Below are 23,773 nucleotides of genomic sequence, written 5' to 3' on the forward strand. Positions count from 1 at the left end.
ACTGGCAAGAATGCGGTTCAAAAGACGACTGGGGAAAAGACACGCCTTATTTTTCGCTAAGTAACCTGCAAAGCTTAGAGAAGAGGTAGGACTCGGACTCCTTGGCCCTGATGAAGGAATTCTCGCTCTGCGTTCTATCCAACCACGAGGCGGCGCTGTGAAAGCAAAACGAAAAGTGGCGGAAGAGGAGGAGTGTCCTCTTACCTCCTGTTTCGCCCGGCGCGTGGAGCGCCTCGCGCAGCCTCTGAGGCGCTGAAGGCGGGGCAAAGCCCGCTGGCCAACCGGAATTGAGGGGCGGCTCCGCAGTGCGCGCGCCTCAGCATCCGGGCATTACTGCTCCCCGCCCACCTCCCCGCTCTCTTGTCTTCTGAGCTAACAGGAAACGGAAGGGGAGCGCTTATCCTGTTGCCACTTAGCAACGCGAGGGGTCAGGTGACCCCCAACCAGCTGACTCCAGTAGGGTGAGGTTTGGTGGCTGCGGAGAGGCGCTGGAGCAGCCCCTATTGCCCGGCTGGGGACTCGTGCCGACCTGTCACCGTCAGAATGTCGGGCAAAGACCGAATTGAGATCTTTCCCTCGCGAATGTAAGTAAGAGAATGGGAAGAGTGGATCCTCGAGAGGTTGCCCGTCCCGAGAGCGGTCCTTTCGTGCTCTGCAGCAGCGTTGAGGCTACTTATTTTCTGGACCCATCCTCATCGCTTTTCTGAGCCTCTCTCACGAGTCTGGGGCGAGACTGTACGACGGCCCCCGCGCCGATTCTTCAGGGTGAACCAGACGGGGCGGGGTGACTGCCCCCCACCCTAAGGGACAAGTGGCCGGCCTGCTGGCATTTCGCGATGCCTCGATTGAATCATTTATTCCTCAGACCTTGTTGAGGCCTCCTCTGTACCAGACCTTGGGCTTATGGAACGGAATCATCGCCACCCCTGAGCTCACAGAACAGTTTAGTGCGGTGGGGTACCCTTCTTACCCATTCGGGCCACTGAATGGAAGATCAGATCTTGTGATCCCTATATTCCTATAGCATTAAAAAAAAAAGAAAAAGAAAAACCGCCGGCACCGCGATAACAACTCTTAGCGACCCTGTATGTGGTTTCTGGGGATGTAAATCTTTACAGGAGCAGATAATCTCATCTTTCTCCTGAGGAGCGGCGGGTGGGTTTCAACCTCCAACCTTGAGGTTAGCCAGTCATCCAGCGTTTTACCCAAAGCATGCTGTCAAATGTCATCTGTGGCGGGAGGATATCCCTGAGTTTGTGAGCCACTTAATTTGTTCTGTCATCGTGGCACCTGTTTGCACCTCTGTTAGTCTCATACTTCACACTGTAAAATGGATATTTGCTTACATATCTTCCTCAAGGTTGAGAAAGTGTCTTGATTATTAACCCATCATAGGCCCACAAACAAAGGATCCTTGGACAAACCCAGGCCCTGGACTCTGTTCAGCCATGGGCCTGCCTTTCTCTTTTGGCCGGGTTTCTTTGACAAGAAAAACAGCAAGGTCAGTTTGTAAAGAAAATACCCGATTTTTCTGTAATATGCGTTACAGCTGTTCGAGAGTAAAGACTGTTCTTGTGTTTGCCACCCCCACCTGCCCCCTTTCTTCTGGTCTTCAGTGAGGAAGCAGAAAGGTTTGGCTCTGCCATTTCGATCTCTGTGTGTTTTCAGTTGTTTTTCTCATCTTGCCCTTTCCCCCAGAGAATCCGAAGGTGCTTGCAATAAGTCGTATTCAAATCCTAAGCCCAGAGTTCCAACTTGCCCAGGGTAACTAAACTTCTTAATGAATTGAAAAGTTGTATTTGCTACCTTGACCTACTGGCTCTTTAATGGCTGTGTAACACTGGTTGGGAAACAAGCTAGTGGTAGACAAAGACCCATTTCTTATTTTCAAAGTGCACCTTTTGGGCTTAGAGAAGGGAACATGTGAAATGTGGTCATTGAGAGCAAAATCTAGTGCAGGAAGTAATCACTTCTCTAAATATTCATCTCAGGGCCTGCAAGCAAGTACTTTGTCATTTAGTCAGATGGCTCTGATTCAATGGGAAACAGCCCTCATCTAGCTGAAGGTCAGTCTTTTTTTTTAACCCATTGCGCTAAGCATGCAAAAGAGCAAATTTTTTTGAGACCTAGGCTAGAAAGTACAATAATTACAGTTTCCTGGACAGTCTCACTTAAAATATTACTTGTAGAGCATTCTTTCTTAACCCTCCTTGTGCACCAGAGAAAACAGACCAAGTGGGATTTGGGGTCAGCAGAGGTCTGGGCTGTCACATCCATGCTCTAGTACATGGCCAGCGCTAAGTAAGCCCTTGGACTCATCCTTGAAAGTCTCAGAATTTAAAATCTGTCAATTTTGGAGGAAATTAAAATGAGCACAAAGGACTTAATCTTGCAATCACTTAACCTTTATACTATAAACTTGCTGAAATCTGCAGTCCAAGCTTTTGAGTCCATGTCTTTTGAGCCCCAGTTCTGGTGGTTAGTGTCAACAAGGAAGCATGGTAAATGTACACATTGGAGTGGCTAGCTCCAGCTCAGGCTGAAATCAGAACCAGCCTCAGTAGGTCAGACCGCCAGAGAGGCCAGTCAGCCGAGCTGGCCCCTGAGAGGTCTTCGAAAGAAAGAGCCAGATGGTGCATTTGAGGCTGCTAGTACATTTTGAAGGAGAGGCATTTCAGCATGTAGTTGGGGTACAATGACCTTCAGTGTGAGCCTTAGGCAGTGATTCAAATTCCTGCCCTCCTTTCTTCACAGAACAGCCATAGGCATGTTGCTTCCCTTTTCTGAGCCACATTTCCTGATCTTTAAGATAATGCTAGAGCCTTCCCACTATAAAATTACCTCATTAGCGTTAACCCAATGGTAAAAGATTATAGAATAATCCAAGAATTTAGTCAAAAGACCCATGAATACATGCTGTTTTACTACTGCTTATTGCACTAAGTGCTATATCCTATTTAGCAAACATTTCAAATGCTCAGGTTGTACAATTTGTGACTGAATTTTATTGCTCAAATGCTTTTTATTCCCCTATCACTAAATGCTATTTTATTAAATGCCAACTCTACTGTTGTTTACTTGACTTTGGGATTGGGCTTCTGAGGGGAAAAGATTGAAGTAAGGTAAAGAAGTTCCAGGTGAGTTAGCGCCTCAGCTCAGGAGCTCTTTGTACTTTGCAATATCACCTGGAGTCGTTACAAATTAATGTAGTGGTTGCTATCGGGGTCTTGATTGAAGATGCCAAAAAAATCTTAGTGCCGCTTTTAAAAATCTTAGTGCTACCTTAATTTTCTTTTAAAAGAAAAAAATTAATAAATGGTTGTGGTATAAAATCCAAAAGTTGTAAGAGTATAATAAATAGTAAAAGTAGATCTCGTTTTTTTCAGCTAGCACCAATTCCCAAAGGTTACCACGCCTACCAGCTCCCGCAGCTGCTCTCGGGGACAGGCTCTGCACCTCTAAGCACGACGGGTAGCACTCGGGATGCTTACCTGCCCTTGGCTGTAAAATATTGGGAGATTGGTCCTTGTGTGTAACTTTCTGTATTATTCCATTTTATGGTATACGATGATTTATTCAAATTTAGTTTGTTTCTACGCTTTTGCTGTTAAAAATAAAGTTGGAATGTTTGTCCTTATCCTTGTAAATGCTTTTGAAAATTTATAGGCTATATCTCTCTAGGTGGAATTACTGGTCTAAAGATAAACCTGTTTTAGATTTACATGTTATTGGACAGCTTTAAAAAGTTTTTTAAAACATCTGGATATGATATGAAAACAAAAATCATAATCTTAACTTACAAGTCAAATAACTAAACAATGCTGGCCTCATAAACTAGGATTCCTTATAAATGTTTGTTTGGGTTTTTAAAAATCTTTTTATTGGGGGCTCATACAACTCTTACCACAATCCATACATCCATCCATTGTGTCAAACACATTTGTACATTCATTGCCCTCCTCATTCTCACATTTGCTCTCCACTTAAGCTCGTGATAAATGTTTTATCAAATGTTTATTCTAGATAATAAAGAGTTATTTCTGTTTTATTAATAAACGCAGGAAAACTTACTTTCTCACTCTTGTAGCACCTAAGGATTCAACATCATATTGACATGGTGCTGGGCAGGGGTGGGGGTGGGTGGCGGTTGGTGCTTTGCTTCTTTTGAATGAGAAGAGACCTCTGTGATTCTGTGTGTTGTAGGGCACAGACCATCATGAAGGCCCGATTGAAAGGAGCCCAGACAGGCCGAAACCTCCTGAAGAAGAAATCTGATGCCTTGACTCTTCGATTTCGACAGATCCTAAAGAAGATCATAGAGGTAGGGTGAACTCGCCCCAGAACTGCATTTACATAAGAGGAAAATCCAGTCTCGCCCTTGGCATTTCAAATTCTTCTCTAAGTTTTTATAATTTTTTTCCCAAAATTAAACATACCCATTATCATTGTAAGAACCTTCACATAGTTCATTCAGTAAAATCTAAACACTCGACCCTGGCTGGAAAAGCCCCGCGTGATCTGATCTGATCCGATCTGGTTTTGAGCATTCTTCCCAAGTTCCTCTTGTGGGGCATGTGCCGTGGCTGGCTCTCACCGGAAGTGCTCCCAGGGACTGTCTGGATGAACGGCTCTTCCGGCCACTGTTTCTCTTCGAGGAGGCCGTCACAGGTCGCCCAAACGGATGTGATACCCAGTTTCCTTCTGTCACGTCGCCTTTTATTTGTTAACTATTTTTAAATTTAAGTTTCATTGACAGGTAAATCACATGCAATCCAGCAGTTTAAACATGTTAAAAAGAGTTGTGCACCGTCACTCCACTCAATTTTGGAACATTTTCTTCATTCTTGTACTCCTTGTTACTAGCTCTCCATTTCCCCCCATCTTTGATTTTTATGACAGTCCTAGTATGTTTCTCCTCTAGAAACCAAGCTCCCTGAGGGCAAAGACTTGGCCTTTTCAGCACTGTTTTTCGGGGCCGAAACCGATGCTGGCATGTCGTAGGTGTGCACAGCTCTTAGGAGACTTGCTTTGGGAGCACAGGTGTTTTTAAGGCAGACTGGCAGTCCACGGCCTTGCCGTCTTTTTCTCACTTCCTAGAGGCAGCAACTTTTGACACTGGTGCTATACGTACAATTCTAAAATTCTGGAGCACTACCCCCTTCTTCCCATAGGGGAAAGGCACACAGCTCTTTGTCTCGTCAGTAGAAACAGACCTTGTTGGTATAAACAGACCTGGGCAATTCTTTGCAATAGCTGTGTGGTAGTGCATTGCACAGACAAATGGAATGTAATGATTTCTGTTAGTGAATATTTAAGTCTACTTCTTTTTGTTCGTTTGTTTGCCCTTAAATCCTTAAATGTATATATGCTAGCATTTTTCTAGGAAGGAATCATAGAATCAGTATCTATGGATATATTCTCAAACATGTTTGATAGGAAAAAATTAAAATGCTTGATAGGTAATTGCCAAACTGCCTCCAAATTATACTGATTTATACTCCTCACTAATCTTTTTTTTAATTTGTTGCCAAGTAGGATAAAATTAGCATTGTGTTAATTGCACTGCTTTTGTATATTTGTGAGACTGAATTTTGTGTGTATTTATTTACTGGGAATTTGATTTTCTTATTAAATTTCTTCTAATTGATACATTTTTTAGGTATGATGTGAGGTGGGAATTTAACTTTATCCTTAGCAAATGGATGCCCAGTGGGATAGTCTCTTTGCTCGCACTCTGCTCTCACTCTCCCTGCATCGAGTTGGTGCTGACTCACAGTTGCCAGATTTGTAGACTTAGGTTGTTTCTGACCTCTCTATTCAATATTATTCACTTGCTTGTATAGCCTCAGCCATATTTCCTTACTGTAGCTACTTTTAATACAGTAGTAAGGCAAGGGTCCCTTCACCTATCCCAGCTTTTCTTCTCGTTCAAATTGTCCAGAAACAATATGCAATTAAGATCGTGACTCCAACTGCAGTGAATTTAAAAGAGCAAAGTGAGCAAATGATCATGTTTCCATCAAAGAGTAAGATCCTAGTTTTCTACTAATTTGTTTATTCTAGTGTTTTGAGTGTAACTCATGGTTTAGCAATAGTATTAGTGATTATAATCATAAAATGTTGAGAGAAAATTAGAAATAAAAAATCAGAAATTTCTACCTTGTTTTGTCTTCACCAGCGTCAAATTGGTATTTATATGTACAGTAAACATAAAATATTGATGGCTAAAGGAACATAATTGTGGTATGTTTTTACTTATAAGAAACTTGGGTTGAATCTGTTGGCTTATACTTTTCTAGACCAAAATGCTGATGGGTGAAGTGATGCGAGAAGCCGCCTTTTCCCTGGCCGAGGCCAAGTTCACAGCCGGGGACTTCAGGTAAGAAGATGAAACGGGGAGACGAAACGGGGTGCTTTGAAAAACAAAGAGTTTTCTTGACCATAATTTTATCAATCAACTCTTTTTAAAGTTAGAAGTACATACGTTGAAAGACACTTTATCTAGTCCCAGTAAAGAAGGCTTCTGACCCCAACCGCCCTAATACTTCTTTGGGCTTAGTCGCCTGCAGATAATCTGATAGACCAATTTCACTGAGCGTCTATCATACACCTTCCTCCAGGTTGTCACGTGGCTGCGTTTTCCTTATCTAGGTATGCGGTAAGTTGTGTGCTCTTGCCTCTGGTACTGGGCCTCTGGGCGGATTTTCAAGTGTTGAGACGCCTTAGGGAACGTGTTCAGGGCATGTCTTCATGCCTGTTTATCTTGGTTTCCATGGAGCTCATTCTTTAGGATAGATTTCTGAGAACAGAGTTGACTATTTAAAAGGCACTGACTTTATGCCTTTTGTCCTATCGGTGGGAGTCCCTGGGTGGCACGAGTGGTTATGCCCTCAGTACCAACCAAATGAGTGGTGCTCAGAACCCCCCAGTGGCACCTCAGCAGAAGGGCCTGACCATCTGCTTCTGAATCGTCAGTCAGGAAACCTGGGGAGCACAGTCCTGCTGTGCAGCACGAGGATGCCAGCAGGCAAGTCCACCCCATGGGTCCTGGTGCTGATCACAGCGATGTGCGCCCTGCGGATGGATTTCAGCATACAGCAGCGTGTACGTTCTTGCTGTATGAAGGCCTGGGGCCAGTGTACGTATGTGCGTTTCAGAACAACCATAGGGAGTGGACGAGGCAAACAATAATCTCAGGTTTGAGTGAATTGCCTTCCTAAAGTCACAGGGCTCCTTAGGGGCATGGGTGGACGTTGTTAAGGTTTCTGATTTTAGTCTTCTATTCTCAGTGACATGATACCTCGGGGGGGGGGGGGGGTTCGGTTTTGGTACAAGGTGGAGTGGGGGGTGTAAAAAGCATATATACAAAATATAAGCCATCTTAACAATTTCTGCATGTACAATTCAGGAACAATGATTACAGCCTTCAAGTTGTGCAGCATCTACGCCCACCTTTTCCAGATCATTGCGGCACCGCACGTAGTGCCCCTAAGCCAGCCCACCCTCAGTGTCCCCTGTTGATGAGTTGGTGCCAGCTCATGGTGATCCTGTTTGTGCTAGGGTAGAACTGTGTATTGCATACAGTTGACATTGGTTGATCTCTTAGAAAGAGATGGCCAGGTCTTCCCTCTGAGGTCACTTGGTGGACTTGAACCTCCAGCCTTTCAGTTACAGACCAGTATGTGTACTCTGCTTCCATTCTTAGTTTGTACAGTCCAGGAGCTTTAATGGTCAGGCAGATCTTTCCCCGAGGACACACTGTCCATTGAGTTACTAGGCTTCAATTGTTTGTCAAAGTTGGTGAGATGAATAACTTTACCCCCAGCAGGAGGAGGGGATCAATACTGTCTACGTGTTGTTTGACTGCGGTTCAGGGTAGTTGTGGAGAAAGCACTTTCCACGATAACAGGTTGTGTTGAGGGAAGTTAGACAGATTCCTGAATAAAGGAACTTAACTCCCGTTTAACCAGTTGAACAACAAACCTAGAAGGAAGCTAAGTTCTCTCCAAATTACACGAAGTAACCACCCTTAAACTCACCTCACACCAGTTTGCAGGTATTCCTGGAAACTCCCAGGTTATGTCCTCTGAGAACCACGCTTCTCTGCTGTGGCATGGCTCTTAGGCTGATGACGCACCCCCGGGTGGCGTCGTAGTCAGTCACCCAACTGCTAACTGAAGAAGAGTCTGGGTCAACCCGCCAGCTGCCCCACCGGAGAAAGGAGAAAGGTGTGACGTGCGCGGCTGTAAAGACGACAGCCGGAAAAACCCTTTGAGACGCGTCTGTCCCGTAGGGTTGCTCTGGCCAGTCGGCTCCAGGTTCTGCTCTCTGGGGCCCTCCTCTGGCAGCAGAGACTTCTCTACTTTGCTGGGAAACGCACTTAGCAAAGCTTCATTAATTGTGACATCTGTTTAGCAGGGCGAGGTGCTATTGTATTGGGGGATTATGCATGAGGAGGCCCAATGTCCATCTGCTACCCTACTACTGAACCTATAAATATATGCATATAAATCTATTGCCCCCATAATCATAAATATATTTACATATGTACATGTCTGTATTTACGCTTCTCTGTATGTACTTTGCCTCCTACTCCTTTCCTCTGTTTCCTTTCGCTTTCCTCCCGTCCCATCACCATGTTTAGCCTTCATTCTGGTTTCAGTAATTCCTCTCAGTTACCTTGCTCTTGGTCACTCCCTACCAGTCCTCCCCTCCCCTCCCTCCTCTGGTTTTGAACCACTTGCTGTTCCCTTGTCCCTGTGTTGGGTGACACCTCCTCCCCCTACCTCCCACGCTCTCATGTCCCTCCAGGACCGTTGGTCCCGTTGTTTTCTTTTCTCATTATTTGTCCAGCCTATCTTGTCTAGGTGGACCTGCTGACATAGTAATATGTGCATACAAATGCATATGACTTTGACTGCGCCCAAGTGGCACATAAGAACATGGCTTTGACAGAAGCAACATCCCAATACAATAGCACCTCACCCTGCTAAACAGTCATTGCAGGATACCCATCTTCCCAACATGATCACTGAAGACAGACGTGTGTGTAAGCAAACGTGATGAAGAAAGCTGATGGTGCCCGGCTATCAAAAAGATGTAGCGTCTGGGGTCTTAAAGGCTTGAAGGCAAACAAGCGGCCATCTAGCTCAGAAGCAACAAAGCCCACAGAGAAGAAGCACACGGCCTAAGCGAATACAAGGTGTTGAATGGACCATGTAGCAGATACAAAGGAACAAAAACAATCATTGTGTGATCACCTTCCTCACATAATCGCTGAAGATGAAAGTGTGCATAAGCAAGTGTGGTGAAGAAGGCTGATGGTGCCCGGCTATTGAGAGATATAGCGTCTGGGGACTTAAAGGCTTGAAAGCAAACAAGCGGCCATCTAGCCCAGAAGCAACCAAGCCCACACGGAAGCAGCACACCAACATAGGTGACCGTGAAGGGCAGAGGAGACCAGGTTTCCAACAACAAAGGTGGGGTGGTGGTGAGAATCACATCACCGTGAAAGAGGGGGAGTGCATGATGGGGACCCAATGCCCAACTGTAGACAGCTGGACACCCCTTCCAGAGGGGTAGGGTGGAGGAGATAGGCCACTCAGGGTTCAGTGTAGCAACAATGAAACTCAAAACCTTCCTCTAGTTCCTGAACGCTTCCTCCCCTCCCAATCATCATGACCCCAATTCTACCTTGCCTTGCGGACCTGGTTATACCAGAGGATGTACAGCGGTGCAGTGGGGGTCTGGAGGCACAGGGAATCTAGGACAGACGAACCCCTCAACACCAGCGGTGGGAGTGGCGACACCAGGAGGGAAGGGGGTGTAGAAAGGGAGAACCGATCTCGGAGATCTATGTGTAACCTCCTCTCTGGGAGATGGGCAATGGGGAGGCGGGTGAGGGGAGACGCCGGGGAGTGTAAGATAAGATATAATAATTATTTATAAACTATCAAAGGACCAGGGATGGGATCAGGGAGGGGGATGGGTGAAAAAAAGGGAAACCGTGCTGATTCCAGGAACCCAAGTGGAAGGTGAATTATGAGAATGACGAGTGCAACGAATGTATAAGGGTGCTTTGCTCAATTGATGTATGTACAGACTGTGATAAGAGCCTTATGAGTCCCAATAAAAAGATTTTTTTAAAATTGTGACATCTTCCTCTGATTTCATTTAATGTCAGAGTGTCCGGTGGGCCCTATAGGTTGGTTTCTCATTTTAGAAGCACAGTTAACAAAGGTTTTCTCTCTCACCGCAGCACGACCGTTATCCAAAATGTGAACAAAGCCCAAGTGAAGATTCGCGCAAAGAAAGACAACGTCGCAGGTAACTTTGCGCCCCGTAGAAACCGTGCGAGAGAAAGGGTGGCATTTAGAAACTCATCGGTGTCTATCAGCAGGCTAGCTTTCTCCGTAGAGCAAGGTGGTGGGTTTTGCATGGTAAAGCCACTGTAGTTCCCAGGACTTTGATCACTCAGAGGATAGGACTTTTGACTAGAAATGAGTGTTAAAATCCAAACTCCTTCCTCGAGAGCAGTTACACTTCCAGGAGACCACTTGGCTTTTGAGTATTTGTTGACAAAGGACTAGTGGAAGCATTGATTAAGAAACAGTTCCTCAAGTGTGTGTGTTTGACCCCCGTGTGTTTTTCTGTGTAACAGGTGTTACTCTACCAGTGTTTGAACATTACCACGAAGGGACTGACAGTAAGTGTGGAATTTTTTTTTGTGAAGCCAGGCCCTTTTGAGTGTGAACCCACCCAGTAGACTTTTGAACTGTCTTGGTGCACCCTAGAATTCCCTGTGGGTAATTCCAACCTGGGTCTTTGAACATATTACAGGATCTTAGCCGGGGCCCTGGTGATGCTATGGGATAAGCTAACCCCACGTTCCATGGTTCCAAACCCCAGGCGGCAGATGGGACATGGTGAGGCTCCCATCAAGGTGTATGGCCCCTGAAACCTGAGGGAGCAGCCCGACTCTGGCCTGGAGAGCCGCTGAGTCGGAAGTGACTTGCTGGCTGTAGTTGTAGGGCTTAGACAACACCATGTTTCTGAATACTGAGTCTTTAGATTGTGATTGCTGCTTCCAAATTTTTTATAATTGTCTCTTCCAGTCCCAATTTGAAAGCTCCTTCCCCCACCTTTCTTGCACTCATTGCCCATGGGTGTATGAGGCATTGGATTAAATCACAGAGTAACAAATTCAGCTGGAATAAAGCAGCCAGGTGTTCCCAAGGATCACCTGGTAACAGCATCACTGTACTGCGGCTCGTCAGGCCATGTGCTTGACAGGGCTCATGGGACATTGCTTAATCTAGCAAGCCAGTGTCGTGGAAGTTGGGCCAGAAGCGTTTCCAGTGGACATATTTAGAACAGAATCTTGGTGGAAACCTTTACCCAGCCTTTGGCCCTGCAGCGATTGATTGGTGGCACTTCATGTTTGTGTTTACCTGGGCTCCGAATTTATCTTTCCATGTTCGGTAGTTGTAGGAACCTTCATTTGGGGGATTTCACAGGGAAGATTGTTTATTTTCTGTAACTACAAGTGTTGTCTGACTGGCTCTTTCAGGTTATGAACTGACTGGTTTAGCCAGAGGTGGGGAGCAGTTGGCTAAGTTAAAGAGGAACTATGCCAAAGCAGTGGAACTACTGGTGGAACTAGCTTCGCTGCAGGTGAGCAGCAGCAGAGCGGGGGGACTCCTGCAGCTTTGTTTCTCCGCGTCAGAGGGCTCTGAGTCAGAGCTTGCCACAGTCCGTGAGCCAAACTCGGGCGAGCCCAGGCAGTACAGGCCTGAGAGCTCTCCTGGGTGAAATGGTGGCTCCTGTTCTCTATTATGAACAACATTGTGTGTAATTGTGCTAAGTGAAGAAAGCAAGTCACTACTAGACATCAGTACAAATGCAACATGGTTGTAGACACGAAGGTCATTTTCTTTTCCTTTTGTCATTAGTCAATGTAGACCTATTAGTTCATAATTCTTTCCTCTGCTTATTTTATATCTTTATCCGGATTCGTCTGCAGTAAAGAAGTTATATTAGCATGGAGCTATTGTAGGGTCTATAGAAATCCTACAGGAATGTCCTGGTCTTTAGGCATATTTAGCAGTAATCTTGGGCCCCAAGTGTGTCTTCACGAGGTCTGTGTGGAGTCAGGTAAATGGGGCAAGGTGAGGAAGACCTTGCTCTGACCCTAGGAATGTGTTCTCTGATCTAGACGTCCTTTGTTACTTTGGATGAAGCCATCAAGATAACCAACAGGCGTGTAAATGCCATTGAACATGGTGAGTACCAACTGCCTGTTCCTGCCCATGCCACCACACCTGTCTCAACCACTAGGAGTCAGGCACTGTACTGAGGCGTTAACCTAAGATACCGTTCCTGCCCACGTGGGAAGAGAGGTGTGTCAGGAGAAGATTGTGCTGTTAAGTGCTTGGGTCGATGCGTGTGATTGGGAGAGTTACAGAGGACTGGTAAATTCAACATGGGGTCTTCATTTCTGGCTATTCATCTAGTTAGTGACGGGTGCAAACTATACTGCAGACAGGCCCTCCCTCCCTCATCACCCAGGTTCCTCCTAATGCTTTCCAGTGCCTGGGTGATACAATTTAAATGTAACCAGCATTACATTACTCCCATGTAGGCCTTAGGTCCTGTCCTTGTTCAGTTCTTCTTGATTTCTAAAAATAAGTGCCCTCATTTTGATCCACTTTTTCATTTTTCTTGGTAGTATAAAGTATGATTTATATATGTGTGTGTGATTTTTCTGTGTTGACCATACTTTTTGCTCAATTTTCACCAAGGAACATCAATTTTAAAGTACAAAAGAACTCGACTCTGAATGGTAAAGAGATGATTTTACTTGAGGTTCTATTAATGTTCAAAAGGAGCTATATTTTTAGAAATGCAGAGCTTCTTTCTTGCCGGCTTACTAGTGCCTTGTACTTAGCAAACCAGTGTGCACCCTTCACGAAGCCACGTTCTAGACGCACAGCCTGACGACTGGACACGCCCCTCCACATTCCATTCCCTGTTGAACTCTTGGTGACTGACCCTCATATTTAAAGTAGCCGCTGGTTCAATGTTACATACTTACTTATAGTCTACATATTCAGTATTATGGTCCCATATGCATTCCCAAAATAGAAAACATTAGCAAGACATCTATCAAAATACTTACAGTGGTTACTTTTGAGTGGTTGTTGGATCATTATGTTTTTGGTGGCTCTTTTTCTTTCTCCCTTAAGTAGTCTTGACAACTCGCAGGGGCTTGTCTGCCCTGTCCTGTCCTATGGGGCTGCTGTGAGTGGGCATTGACTCGAGGGGAGTGAGTTTGGTTTGGTGCATTTGTTTTTCTAGCTTCTTATATTACGCATTAATTTTACATCTTGGGGGGGAAGGTAACATCCTACCAGTGAGCACTAGGATTTGGGAGGGATTTTGAAGTTCTCATGTATGCCTGCTTGTTCCCATTTCAGTCATCATTCCCCGGATCGAAAGAACCCTGTCTTACATTATCACAGAACTGGATGAGCGGGAGCGAGAGGAGTTCTACAGGTGTGTGGACATTGGCAGTTACTGGTCACTTTTTGTTCCCCGGGTTACAAAAATGTTATTTTCCAAGTATCTAGTGATTATGTGTTATTGGGAATTGCACAAGCATTTTATTCTAATAAACCATAAGCTAAAGGCAGTGGAGACAAATCTGTTAACTTTTGCGCATGCCTAAAATCTGGCACCTCCCAAAGATGCCAGTGCACATGATTGATCTTTAAAGTGAAGCAAATCATGCCAGTTGGTCGTCTCCTACCCACGAGCAGAGGGTAGAACTGAGGGATCAGCCAGCCAGTCATACGTATTGCATGTTGAGTGTGTTCCAAAGAGAATATGAAGTACTTGGGACATTAAGTAATTATATAAGTCATGGTCACTACTGCAATACAATTAGCTTAGCTCCTGAGAGTAAATCATGTAGAGCCAGTAGGTGGCTCGGGACCAGGGCGCGAGGCTCCGAGCAGCGGGAGCTAGGGGGAGCTGGGACCCACTAGGCCTTGAAGAGCAGCTTTGACTGTATTCATGATCCGCCGTCGCTTTTGTCCCGTAATGCCTCTCAGATTTGTTAGACTATTCATCACGAGCAAGCCAATATTTTCATAAATGCCTGGGTGCTCAAGATCTAGTCCATTAGAAAATATATCAGAATTCATTTAACTTGGAATTAGTTTTGAAATCAGTTATTAGCTTAAAATGAGATGCATTCTACCTATTTTTAATTTGATTATAATTTCTAAAGCTAAAACTGAGAGGTAAAATTTTGTTCAAGTTTGTGAGTGTTTAATGGCTTTGTTACAAACCAGGAAGGAAAACCCTTGGCACACAGCCTTCAGAAACTCCCTCCCTCTTACAGGTTAAAGAAAATACAGGAGAAGAAAAAGATTCTCAAGGAAAAATCGGAGAGGGACTTGGAGCAGCGGCGAGCAGCTGGGGAAGTGGTGGAGCCTGCTAACCTTCTGGCTGAAGAGAAGGACGAGGATCTTCTCTTTGAATAAGCTTTCGCACTGTGGCCCTTCCTGAAGCCCTCATGCTGGCTCCACTGTAGTTCTTGATGTGTGCTTCTGGTACGTGTGGGGAGTTTCGTTTTGTTTTTGAGGCCCAAGAATCTCACTGGTTGTAAAATTTCCCTGAATGGGAATTTCATAGTTACTTTTCCAGCATCACAATTCAGTCATGATGTTGGAGATTAGTAGAACCTGCCAAGGAACTGGTCATTTTACCACATAGAAGTAGCACCAGCTCCATTTCCATCTGTTACTAGTGGCCTGCTTGCCGTGCATACTAGGAAATGGCACGTTGGGAAATGCCTGCATGACGTGCAGGTCAGCTACTGTCCCGTCCACCCCTTCACAGCTGTTCGCAGCCCCAGGCCTGGTGTCTGGGGTCCCTCCAGTGCTCCCAGTGTGACTGTGGCCTGGCTCCAGCTTTTCTGAATACCTTCACATCTTTCTCCTTGCATGACAGGTCTGTCTGTCGTGGGAGCCGTTCTGTCAACGTGACAATGGTGTAAGCAGAGTAAAGTAATGTAAAACTGCTGGTCCTCGTTATGAATTGCTAACAATAGTCGTGTTCCCGGGCTCAGATGGCAGGAGGTATCACCATCCAGAGCTCCTCCGGACCTAGAGGAGAGCCTGTAACCTACCGGCTTCCCTCCAGATGCCCCTGCTCTATGAACAGCCTTAGTGCGCTGCCTCGGGGGTGCTCATTAGAGCGGAGGGCCCTGGTGGTGGCAGTTTAGTTCGATGTGAGCTCAGTCTTGGCTGCTACTCTTCTAGACATTCTTGGCCTGGCCGGCGTTCTTCAGTTAACGAAACTGGCACTGGTCTAACCCTGGAATTAACTGATGCACAGCCTTGGTGTTTTAGAGCTCTAAATAATTTAGGAAACATTTAAAACAGGTTACTTGATTTTATAAAACTACGAGTTATGTATTCGGTATTCTTTAAGGCATTGCATAGATCACCTCAGCACAATGTTACTGTAATTCCCCATTTCATAAAGGGAAATTTGAGGTACAGGGCACCTAAGTGTGGTTGGTCTTAGTCATAAAGCTCTCCATAAACCAGAAACCTCACTGCACTCTCCTGACAGAGCAGTGTGGGTATTGGAGACTAATCGGTAAGGGAACAGCCAGCCTTGAGTTTGAACCACTGACCTCATGGCTATCAGCTCAATCCCTAACCCACTATGCAACCAGGGCTTCTCAGTCATAAAGCTAAAAGTGTCAAATCTAGGATTTCAGGCAGTCTTAACTTCCTGCCTCTATTTAAAGCCTTGAGTAATCAAAGGTAAGATCAGCATCGATCATGAGGGAGTTGATTTTTAAGACTCCCCTTGGTATTCACATTATAAAATCAGGCTCAGTATGGATTTAATAGTGATTAGAAAAGCATAGTAACCAAGTTCCTAAGTCATGGAAATAATATTGAACTGAGTGGAAATGCCACTCCTGTGCTGTTGATGAGGGGAAGCCGGCTCTGGCAGATCAGAGAGGGGATTCCAGCCCACCGTGTCTAGATGTCAGACTTTGGGTGCTGAAGCACAGCGTTTCTAGGAGACGGGCAGAGATTCGAGGGTAGGACTAGGGAACCAGATGATGTGCTGGTTTATGTAAATTCCACAGTTCCTTCGTGTGCATATTCGATTTGAGGAATCCTCACTGATGGATGAGTGACATGACATCTATTATATTCTCAGTACTGAAAGCACTGTGCCAAAAAGCACCTTCAGTTCCTCGTGGGCATTTTTTCTGACTGGTTAAAATAACTGAAAATCAAGGTTTTAGATGTATTGCTAAGAATCAGGTGGAAATAGTGGATGTGATCTGGTCAGTGGGGGGAAAAGTGGGGAAGAAACATCAATGGTTGGAATAGAAAGTTGGACTGGGGTAGTGTTGTTTTGATTCCATTTCTCCATGAACTTTCTGTAGCCATCTGATGTGTACCAACTCAGTGTCTTCAAATTCCGTGCTGACAGAAACTACATTTGCCCTAGAGCTACCAAGTGCATGTGCACTTGTGCTTACACACTTGGAAAGAGGATTGACATCTTTGTAGGCAGGTGTCCTTCCACACTGTAGCCTGTAGTTTTTAGGTGCCATTGGGTCGTTTCTAACTCACAGTGCCCCTGTGTACAACAGAACAAAACACTGCCCGGTCCTGCGCCATCCTCACAATGGTTAGGTTTGAGCCCATGTTGCAGCCCCTGTGTCAGTCCATCTTACCAAGTGCCTGCTTTCCCCCTCTATTGAAAGTACTACCTCAAGTTAGTAACAGTTTAGTCTGGTTTTGAGTTCTACTCAGAGGATCTACCTGTAATCTTTTGGTTCTGCAAATGGAGCCCTGGTGCTGGCGTGGTTACATGTTCGGCTGGGATCTGAAAGGTTGGCAGGTCAAAACCATCACCCGCTGAGCGGGAGAAAGACAGGGCTTGCCACTCCAATAAACAGTTTCAGAAATTCAAAAGGGGCAGTGTGACCCTATCCCATAAGGTTGCTAGGAGTCAGCAGTGAGTTTGGGCTGTTGGTTTCGGTTCTGCAAAGACCGTTTTTGAGAGGATTGCGAGGCTGGTTGATGTGGAAGCTATGAATGTCAGAGGATAGCACGGCAAGATGAAAGTTACATTTTTTAAAATTTGAAATACAATTTCACTTTTAATTTTTACAATACAGTGTGCAGTATGACATCTCAAAATAAGCACAGGGAGAGGATAATACAAAGGTTCAGGGTTAAGAACAGAAGGCTGCCTTTATTGAGGCTCAATCCCTGGTTTCCATACACATTCACAAAATTACATTCAGAGTATTCTCTTTTTTCCTTCAAATTCCTTTTCAATACTCCTTAGGCCAAGAGTAAGGGGGAAGGGGTAATGGAGACCCAGATATTAGAGTTTCATAAAAAGCAAATCTGGAATAGTCAAAATACTATTCTCGTTTATTCTTAGAAGTTTTTGTGAAGGAATCTATTTCCTTATTGGGATTTTCAGTGTATATTTCATTAGCTCTAGTTATCATTTCTATAATAAAGGGTTAAGATCACTACCTCTCCCACACTGGGGTCTTAGAACCAGAGGGACGGGAAGTGGAATTTGGCCAGAGCTGCTGGGCAACTAGGCATACCAGAAAACACCACCGAAACCACAACCAGTTGCCGTTCAGTCGCTTCAACTCACGGCAGCCGCCTGGTGTCGGTGTAAACTCTGCTGCATCGGGTCCCGCGCAGAGCCCTCCCTGTGATCTGAAGGGGTCTGACACAACTCCATTTACACTGTGTAGTGACTACGTGGAAGGTCGGCGTGCCCCCCTCACTAGGACTGAGAAACGACGTGGGCATTAAACGTTTCTGTCACTGCAGATGAGGAGACACCTCCAGGATATCAATGTGTGGTCGTCGTCCCGTTCCCCCCCCTGCCCCGCCCCCAGTATCTCCCGTTCTCCTCAAAGCGTGCTGTTGCGTGGTATGTGCCTTTGTACGGGATCCTGTTACAGTCTGGTGTGGCACCCACTACCCTAAGACCTCACTCTACCACAAACTTTTCAAACCATAGGGTAAAAGTAGTCGTCAGTTACAAACCGATTGTAAGAACTCCATTGTCTACCAAGACTACCCTTTATTCCTGAGGAGAAAGCAAAACTGGAAAAAAGGAGATTAAGTGCTAAGTATATTCCTTGGTTTTTAATGCTGAGAATCGGTGTGATCTGCATTTTTCTGTTACAAGGTGGAGTGTTTTCCGATGCACAGACAGTATACATGGCATTCCTTCCTTCGATCCAGGAATTCTTCCTTCCTAAGAAATATTATCTTGGAAAAGAACTTTCACGTTTAAGACACATTTCCCAGTGAACACAGAAGCCATGCAAATTTGAACAGGAAGGACAACACTTAAAACTGTCCACAGTTACTCAAATAAAATTACACAAGAGAAAAATCAAATCCACAACAGTGAGACTACTCATTACCAACATGTTTATGTTAAATTAAATGACAAGTCAGTATTATTCCAGTGTTTAGCTTTGGGAAAAGGAACTGCTGTAGCTAAAGACTTCATGAAAAGAAAAGGCATTCACATTTGAGGTTTTTGGTCACACTGTCCCTAAAAGGTTTGAAAAGAATACAAATGAACTTTCCAGACCAATTACAGAAGTTGCATTTTAAAGCTATAGCTAGAGACAGTACAAAATCCCATTACCTTCAACGTTTCTTACATAATTTAATAAGCTGCAGCATATTCTGGCCAGAAGAGACTGATCTTAGGATCAATACCTGTTTGTACAGGATCCCCTCCCACCGATGTTCTTTTCCTAAAAGTGTTCAAATAACTTTCAGATCTTCTTTTCCTTCTGATCTCAGTCAATTCATATTATTTTTCCTAGGCTCCATACAGTTTTATTCCAATGCTGAACAAGTATAAGTGGTGATCATGTGTCAATCTGTTAAATCTATAACACAGCAACAGTGTTCTCAACAGAGTTCCAGTTATTACCTGTTGGTGGCGCTTGCAGGATTATCCTGTGTCCTCCATACAAAAAGGCAAACAGCGTCCAATGTATCATGTGACGCATTCCCATGTACACAAAAAAACTTTGCGTCACAAGGAAGAAACTTTTGAACAGTTAACAGCTTATAGAACGTTTGCCATTCAGAAAAGGCGATTTATACATCCTGATGTATTCCTCAGATTGGAGAAAGGAAGATGAATTACCAAATTAATTGAGATAATTTAAGAGAAAAAATTACATCTTACAAAAGATCAGCACATGTTATCACTAATCATAGTCTGCTGAGGGTACGCTAGTGCGTCTAACGGAATGGTTTTAGAATGAAAGACAAGGTAATTCTAGCATGACACACGGTCCGGACCAAAGAGGCGCCCTTCATGTTTTGCTTTGTTTTTTAGGAAGGTATTTCGGAAGAATAAACCAATCTCCTAAACAAATACTGTCTTGCCCAGTGCACTGAAGCACAGTTCTAAAAAAATTCCCATGAAGCACTTCAATGTTAAATAACGTTCATATTTACAGCTATGTGAGGCAAGGACTGACATGAACACACGCACACACTCCTTTCATGGAAATCTGACTAGTAAGAAAAGATTTAAGTAGACGAGAAAAGAGACTTTTATATTAATAAAGTGGAACTGCTCTATTGTCAGCTTTCGTTTTCCCCTATGCGGCAGAAATCCCTAAAACCATCTGTAGAGAATAAAGAATGCTGGACAGACACACAGTGATAGGGGACTTCCTCTCAATTTGAGAATGTGTCTACAGTTTACTCTGCCTGCCACCTTGTACGCTGGCATCTCCGTGAACTACGGGGGCTATCTTTCCACTGGCAGCTCTCCAGCTCAAGTCCAGACACCACAGAATGGATGTTTCCTTCACCTTAGCCAAGTGGATGGCACCCACTGAGGTTCAGTATCAAGTTTGTTAATTAACCTAAGCAACTCCTGATATGCTTTATCCAGATCAGAATTCACAATTGCTGTATCGAAGCAGTGACCATTGTTCTGCTCCATCTCTCTAGTCTTCTCAATGATTTCTCTCAACTCTTCAGGCTGCAAAGAAAAGATACAAACAGGTGATTTCATTCTGTACCAAAAGATCTGTTGCATAAGGACCTCGTCTATGTATTGAAACTAAAGTCATTTTAAGTATTAAACACTTTTCCAAGAAAGCAAAAAACGTTAGGAAATCGTGGGCTGGCCAATAATTCCAGAGAAATAAATGCCCAATCTAATTCTTTCCTTTCTCCTTGTTTACTCCACCAAGCTCCGTGAGAGCGAGAAAGGAGAGGTGTTACAGAGCCAACAGCAGGTAGGGCTTTAGATCCTGCCACCCTTGCTTTGCACGAGAAAGGTCCATTCTGTGTATGGTGCTCTGAATCAGAGATGGCTGAAGAACAAGTATGACCTTTCATTGCTTTCCTCTCAACACATCCAACCTTTTAGAGGCTGCGCTGAAGCTGAGGATCCTGCTCCAGTCCCACTGTGGCCAGCATCGACTGAACTCCACATAGAGGTTTAGAGTGCTTTTCTACATTTCCAGACTTTTTGTCTGATTTCACCCTGATGGCTTCAAGAGCATAGGCTTTTGCTTTGAATTCCTTGCAATTGTTTACAATCATTGTAGATAATAAACATCATAACACAGTGGACATAATATGAGATCCTTATGATACAAGAAGTATCCTAAGAGCTAAAGAAAGTATACACTATTTTTTTAAAATTGGGAAACCGGTATGCTGTCTACAAAGATAAAATTAGACTAAAAATCAAAGGATGGGGAAAAAAATCAGGGTAATGGCAATCCAAAAAGCAAGAGTGGAGAAACTGATAAACGCACTAAGACACCATTAACTATGAGCAACAAAGACGGGCAATGTATAATGACTAAAAAGGGTTAGAGACTGGAACCCTCCTGCACTGCTCGTAGGACTGTATGATCCTACAACCACGTGACAGCCAAATGTGCTTCTTCAAAAAGACGAGAAATACCCTATGACCCAGCAGTTCAGCTACTTAGCATTATCTCCTAGGCAACTAAGAGCCAAGACATGCGTAGAGTATGCATCTCCATGCACATCACTGCACAGTTCACAGTAGTAAAACGATGGGGAAAAACCTAAATGCCCATCAGTGGAAGAATGGACATTGGTACATACATTCAGTACTACACAAAGGGTAATGAATCTGAGACATTCACTACATGGATGAACCTGTAGGGTGGACATGATGCTGAATTTGGTCAACCACCAAAGGACAAATACTGTCTGAGATCGACATTATAAAAAGTCAAGAAAAGGTTTTCACACTAAAGCAGTGGTTCTCCCCCTTCCTCATGCAGTGACCTTTAATAGAGTTCCTCATATGTAGTGACCCCCCAGCCATCGGAAATAGGTGTTTTCCGATGGTCTTAGGCGACCCCTGTGAAAGGATTGTTCGACTCCCAAAGGGGTGGCGACCCACAGGTTGAGAACCGCTGCACTAAAAGAAGCATTGTTGGTTACCAGGGTGAAGAGGGTAAGAAGTCAAACAAGTGTTAACCTGGGTGAAGAGGAAGGCAGAGGGGAGTTAGGATAAAATGACGGAGGGCAGGGGAAGACACTGGGAGGTTGGCAAAAGTAAAAGACAAAAACAACATATATAATCCTACAACTTTAGTAATCTACAAGTTGCTGCTTGGATAGACATACAGGTTGAACAAGTTGTAGGAATATGCTCATGGATATGTGCAGGTTTGATGAAGTATGTTTAGATATATTTGTTTGGTTTGCTGAACATCTATCCATAAATGTGGGGTAGTGCACAGGAGACATAGTTATTAAAATTAGACATCATCAAGCTCCTTGAGGAAGTACATTGCTAGGCCTCTGAGCGATCAGGGCCATTGTCCTGGGGCACATCAAAGTCAATTGGTAAATATAGTTCACAAAGACAATGCTTACATCCTTCTTGGGTGAGTAGTGACTGGGGTCTTAAGAGCTCAGAGCAGCCATCTAACATGCAACGACTGGTCTCTCCCTCTTTGGGGAAAAGAAGAGTGATGACAATTGAAAGATACATCAAACAAGTAGGCCAACAGACTAACGGGTCTCACAGACATTGTTCTCCATCCACAACTCTCAGTCCTGAAGAACTAGTCCAGAGCCCAGCTCTGAAAAGGACCAGTTCAGAAGGTCCCTGGATAGAGTGGGCGAAAATGTGGAACAGAACTCAAAAATCATTATAAAGACCAGGCTACTTGTCAGCTAGAGACCAGTGGGACCAGTCTGATGATGGATGGCCTTTCATGTCTGGAACTGAACTCACCTTATTAAATAATCGAGCATTTACTATCAAAGGGACAGCATTTACCTAAGGGCAAATGCAGAGGGTTAAAAACGGGAGAAATGGAAGCAAGAAAAATGGAAGCAATGGGATAAGCGATGGTACATTGAGGGGACTGCAAATGATGAGTTGACTGTAGATGCTATGTTAACTATAAAGCAGATGACCTGTTAACTTCACTCAACGCACGCACACACACGTTTAAAATAAGTAGGTAAATACCGTGGGTCAAAGGGCTGCTTCACATAGGCAGGTGGCATGACAGTAGAAAGCTAATCTAGACGCTGATGGTTATCAGGCACATGTGTTCAAGAAAGTGAAGCTGCCTTCCAATCACCCGTGTGAAAGAGAACTAATTAAACTCATGCCTGAGTGCCTGGTATCACACATCAATCCCACTGGAGCTAAAATATACAACAGTATAAAGCATTTAACTGCTTGGACTTTGGTGACAGTATGGAATTAAGTCCGCGTACGACAGCACTGGTGTGTCCCGAGGGCGTGGCTGGTGGGGCGCTAATGTCCACTCTGGAATGCACACAGAGAGGCCTTTGTTCCTGGCAGGGACACGACTGTACCATTGTAACTGAACACACTGCCATTTTGGCTAAGAATGATGTCTACTCCAAGCTTGAGATTACCTAACTAACATTCTAGGATTCACAACAGAAGCTAAACTTTGTGAGTCAGAGTTGAAATGTAAATGTTAAACTCCACATCACACTCTGAGTTACATGAATACCCAATGTATCCAGCTTGATCAAACAAGGAATTATTAACTTTTGCCAAAATAGCTTTAATTATCTCCTTGATACTTTGTTTAAATTTCATCTGAGTGCTCTGGTGGTGTAGTGGGTTATACACTGGACTGCCAACTAAATTTCATCTAAGTTTTCAAATTACATCCCCTAAGAGGAAGCTAAAATGTTTTTGTTAAGAGAGGTTTTTTGAACAGAAGTAATATGCCAGTGACAAAGCTGACCTTCAGGTTTAATGCTCCGAGTTAGTTACCCACTGTCGAATCTTAGAGCAGAACAGAGGCGCACAGTAAAGTTAGATGGATCAGGCGTTTACATCTTGCAGCTAGTGAGTCACACCATGACTTTCCCAGCTAGCACACTTTCAGAGTCAATTTGAGGACTTGTTTTAATGGAACAATTCTGTGGTGTTTTGAGTAAAGCACTATTGGAATTACCAAAGGAGATAAATACGTAAGACCAAAACCAAAGACGAAATCCAATGCCACCAGTAGAGCCCAACGCCGAGAGCTAGATAAGGGTTTTCAAAACTGCCTATAGGAACAGACAGCCTCTTCTTTCTCCTACAGAAAGGCTGGTGAGTTTGAACCACTGACCACCTTGCAATTAGCAGCCTAATCCTAACTTGCAGTGTTAGCCAG

At 44.3% G+C, this 23,773-nt stretch overlaps 2 protein-coding genes across 5 annotated transcripts in view; one reads left to right on the forward strand and one right to left on the reverse strand.

Annotated features, from left to right (window-relative positions):
• Positions 1 to 402: 402 nt before the first annotated feature.
• ATP6V1D (ATPase H+ transporting V1 subunit D) lies at positions 403 to 15,086 on the forward strand. The gene is made up of 9 exons (XM_075530684.1): positions 403 to 584; positions 4,204 to 4,321; positions 6,300 to 6,379; positions 10,259 to 10,326; positions 10,661 to 10,705; positions 11,570 to 11,673; positions 12,215 to 12,281; positions 13,476 to 13,554; positions 14,405 to 15,086. The coding sequence occupies exons 1-9, from the start codon at positions 544 to 546 to the stop codon at positions 14,544 to 14,546; spliced, it is 744 nt and encodes a 247-aa protein (XP_075386799.1). The 5' UTR covers positions 403 to 543; the 3' UTR covers positions 14,547 to 15,086.
• A 2,353-nt stretch (positions 15,087 to 17,439) lies between these two features.
• Positions 17,440 to 23,773, reverse strand: part of PALS1 (protein associated with LIN7 1, MAGUK p55 family member) — a 97,917-nt gene continuing 91,583 nt past the window's right edge. For all 4 annotated transcript variants that reach the window (XM_075530681.1, XM_075530679.1, XM_075530680.1 and 1 more), the window contains exon 15: positions 17,440 to 20,103. In XM_075530681.1, coding sequence (XP_075386796.1) covers positions 19,927 to 20,103 — 177 coding nt within the window. In that variant the 3' untranslated portion in view covers positions 17,440 to 19,926. The remainder of the gene's footprint in view (positions 20,104 to 23,773) is intronic.

This window comes from Tenrec ecaudatus, chromosome 14 (genome assembly GCF_050624435.1).
Source record: "Tenrec ecaudatus isolate mTenEca1 chromosome 14, mTenEca1.hap1, whole genome shotgun sequence".
Lineage (NCBI taxonomy): Eukaryota > Metazoa > Chordata > Mammalia > Afrosoricida > Tenrecidae > Tenrec > Tenrec ecaudatus.

What these genes read in the sequence shown, in the direction of transcription:
- ATP6V1D (XM_075530684.1), top strand. Translation starts at nt 544, where the DNA reads ATGTCGGGCAAAGACCGAATTGAGATCTTTCCCTCGCGAAT. An exon ending in GAGATCTTTCCCTCGCGAAT is followed by an intron (nt 585 to 4,203) that starts GTAAGTAAGAGA and finishes TGTGTGTTGTAG; the next exon opens with GGCACAGACCATCATGAAGG. An exon ending in TTCACAGCCGGGGACTTCAG is followed by an intron (nt 6,380 to 10,258) that starts GTAAGAAGATGA and finishes CTCTCACCGCAG; the next exon opens with CACGACCGTTATCCAAAATG.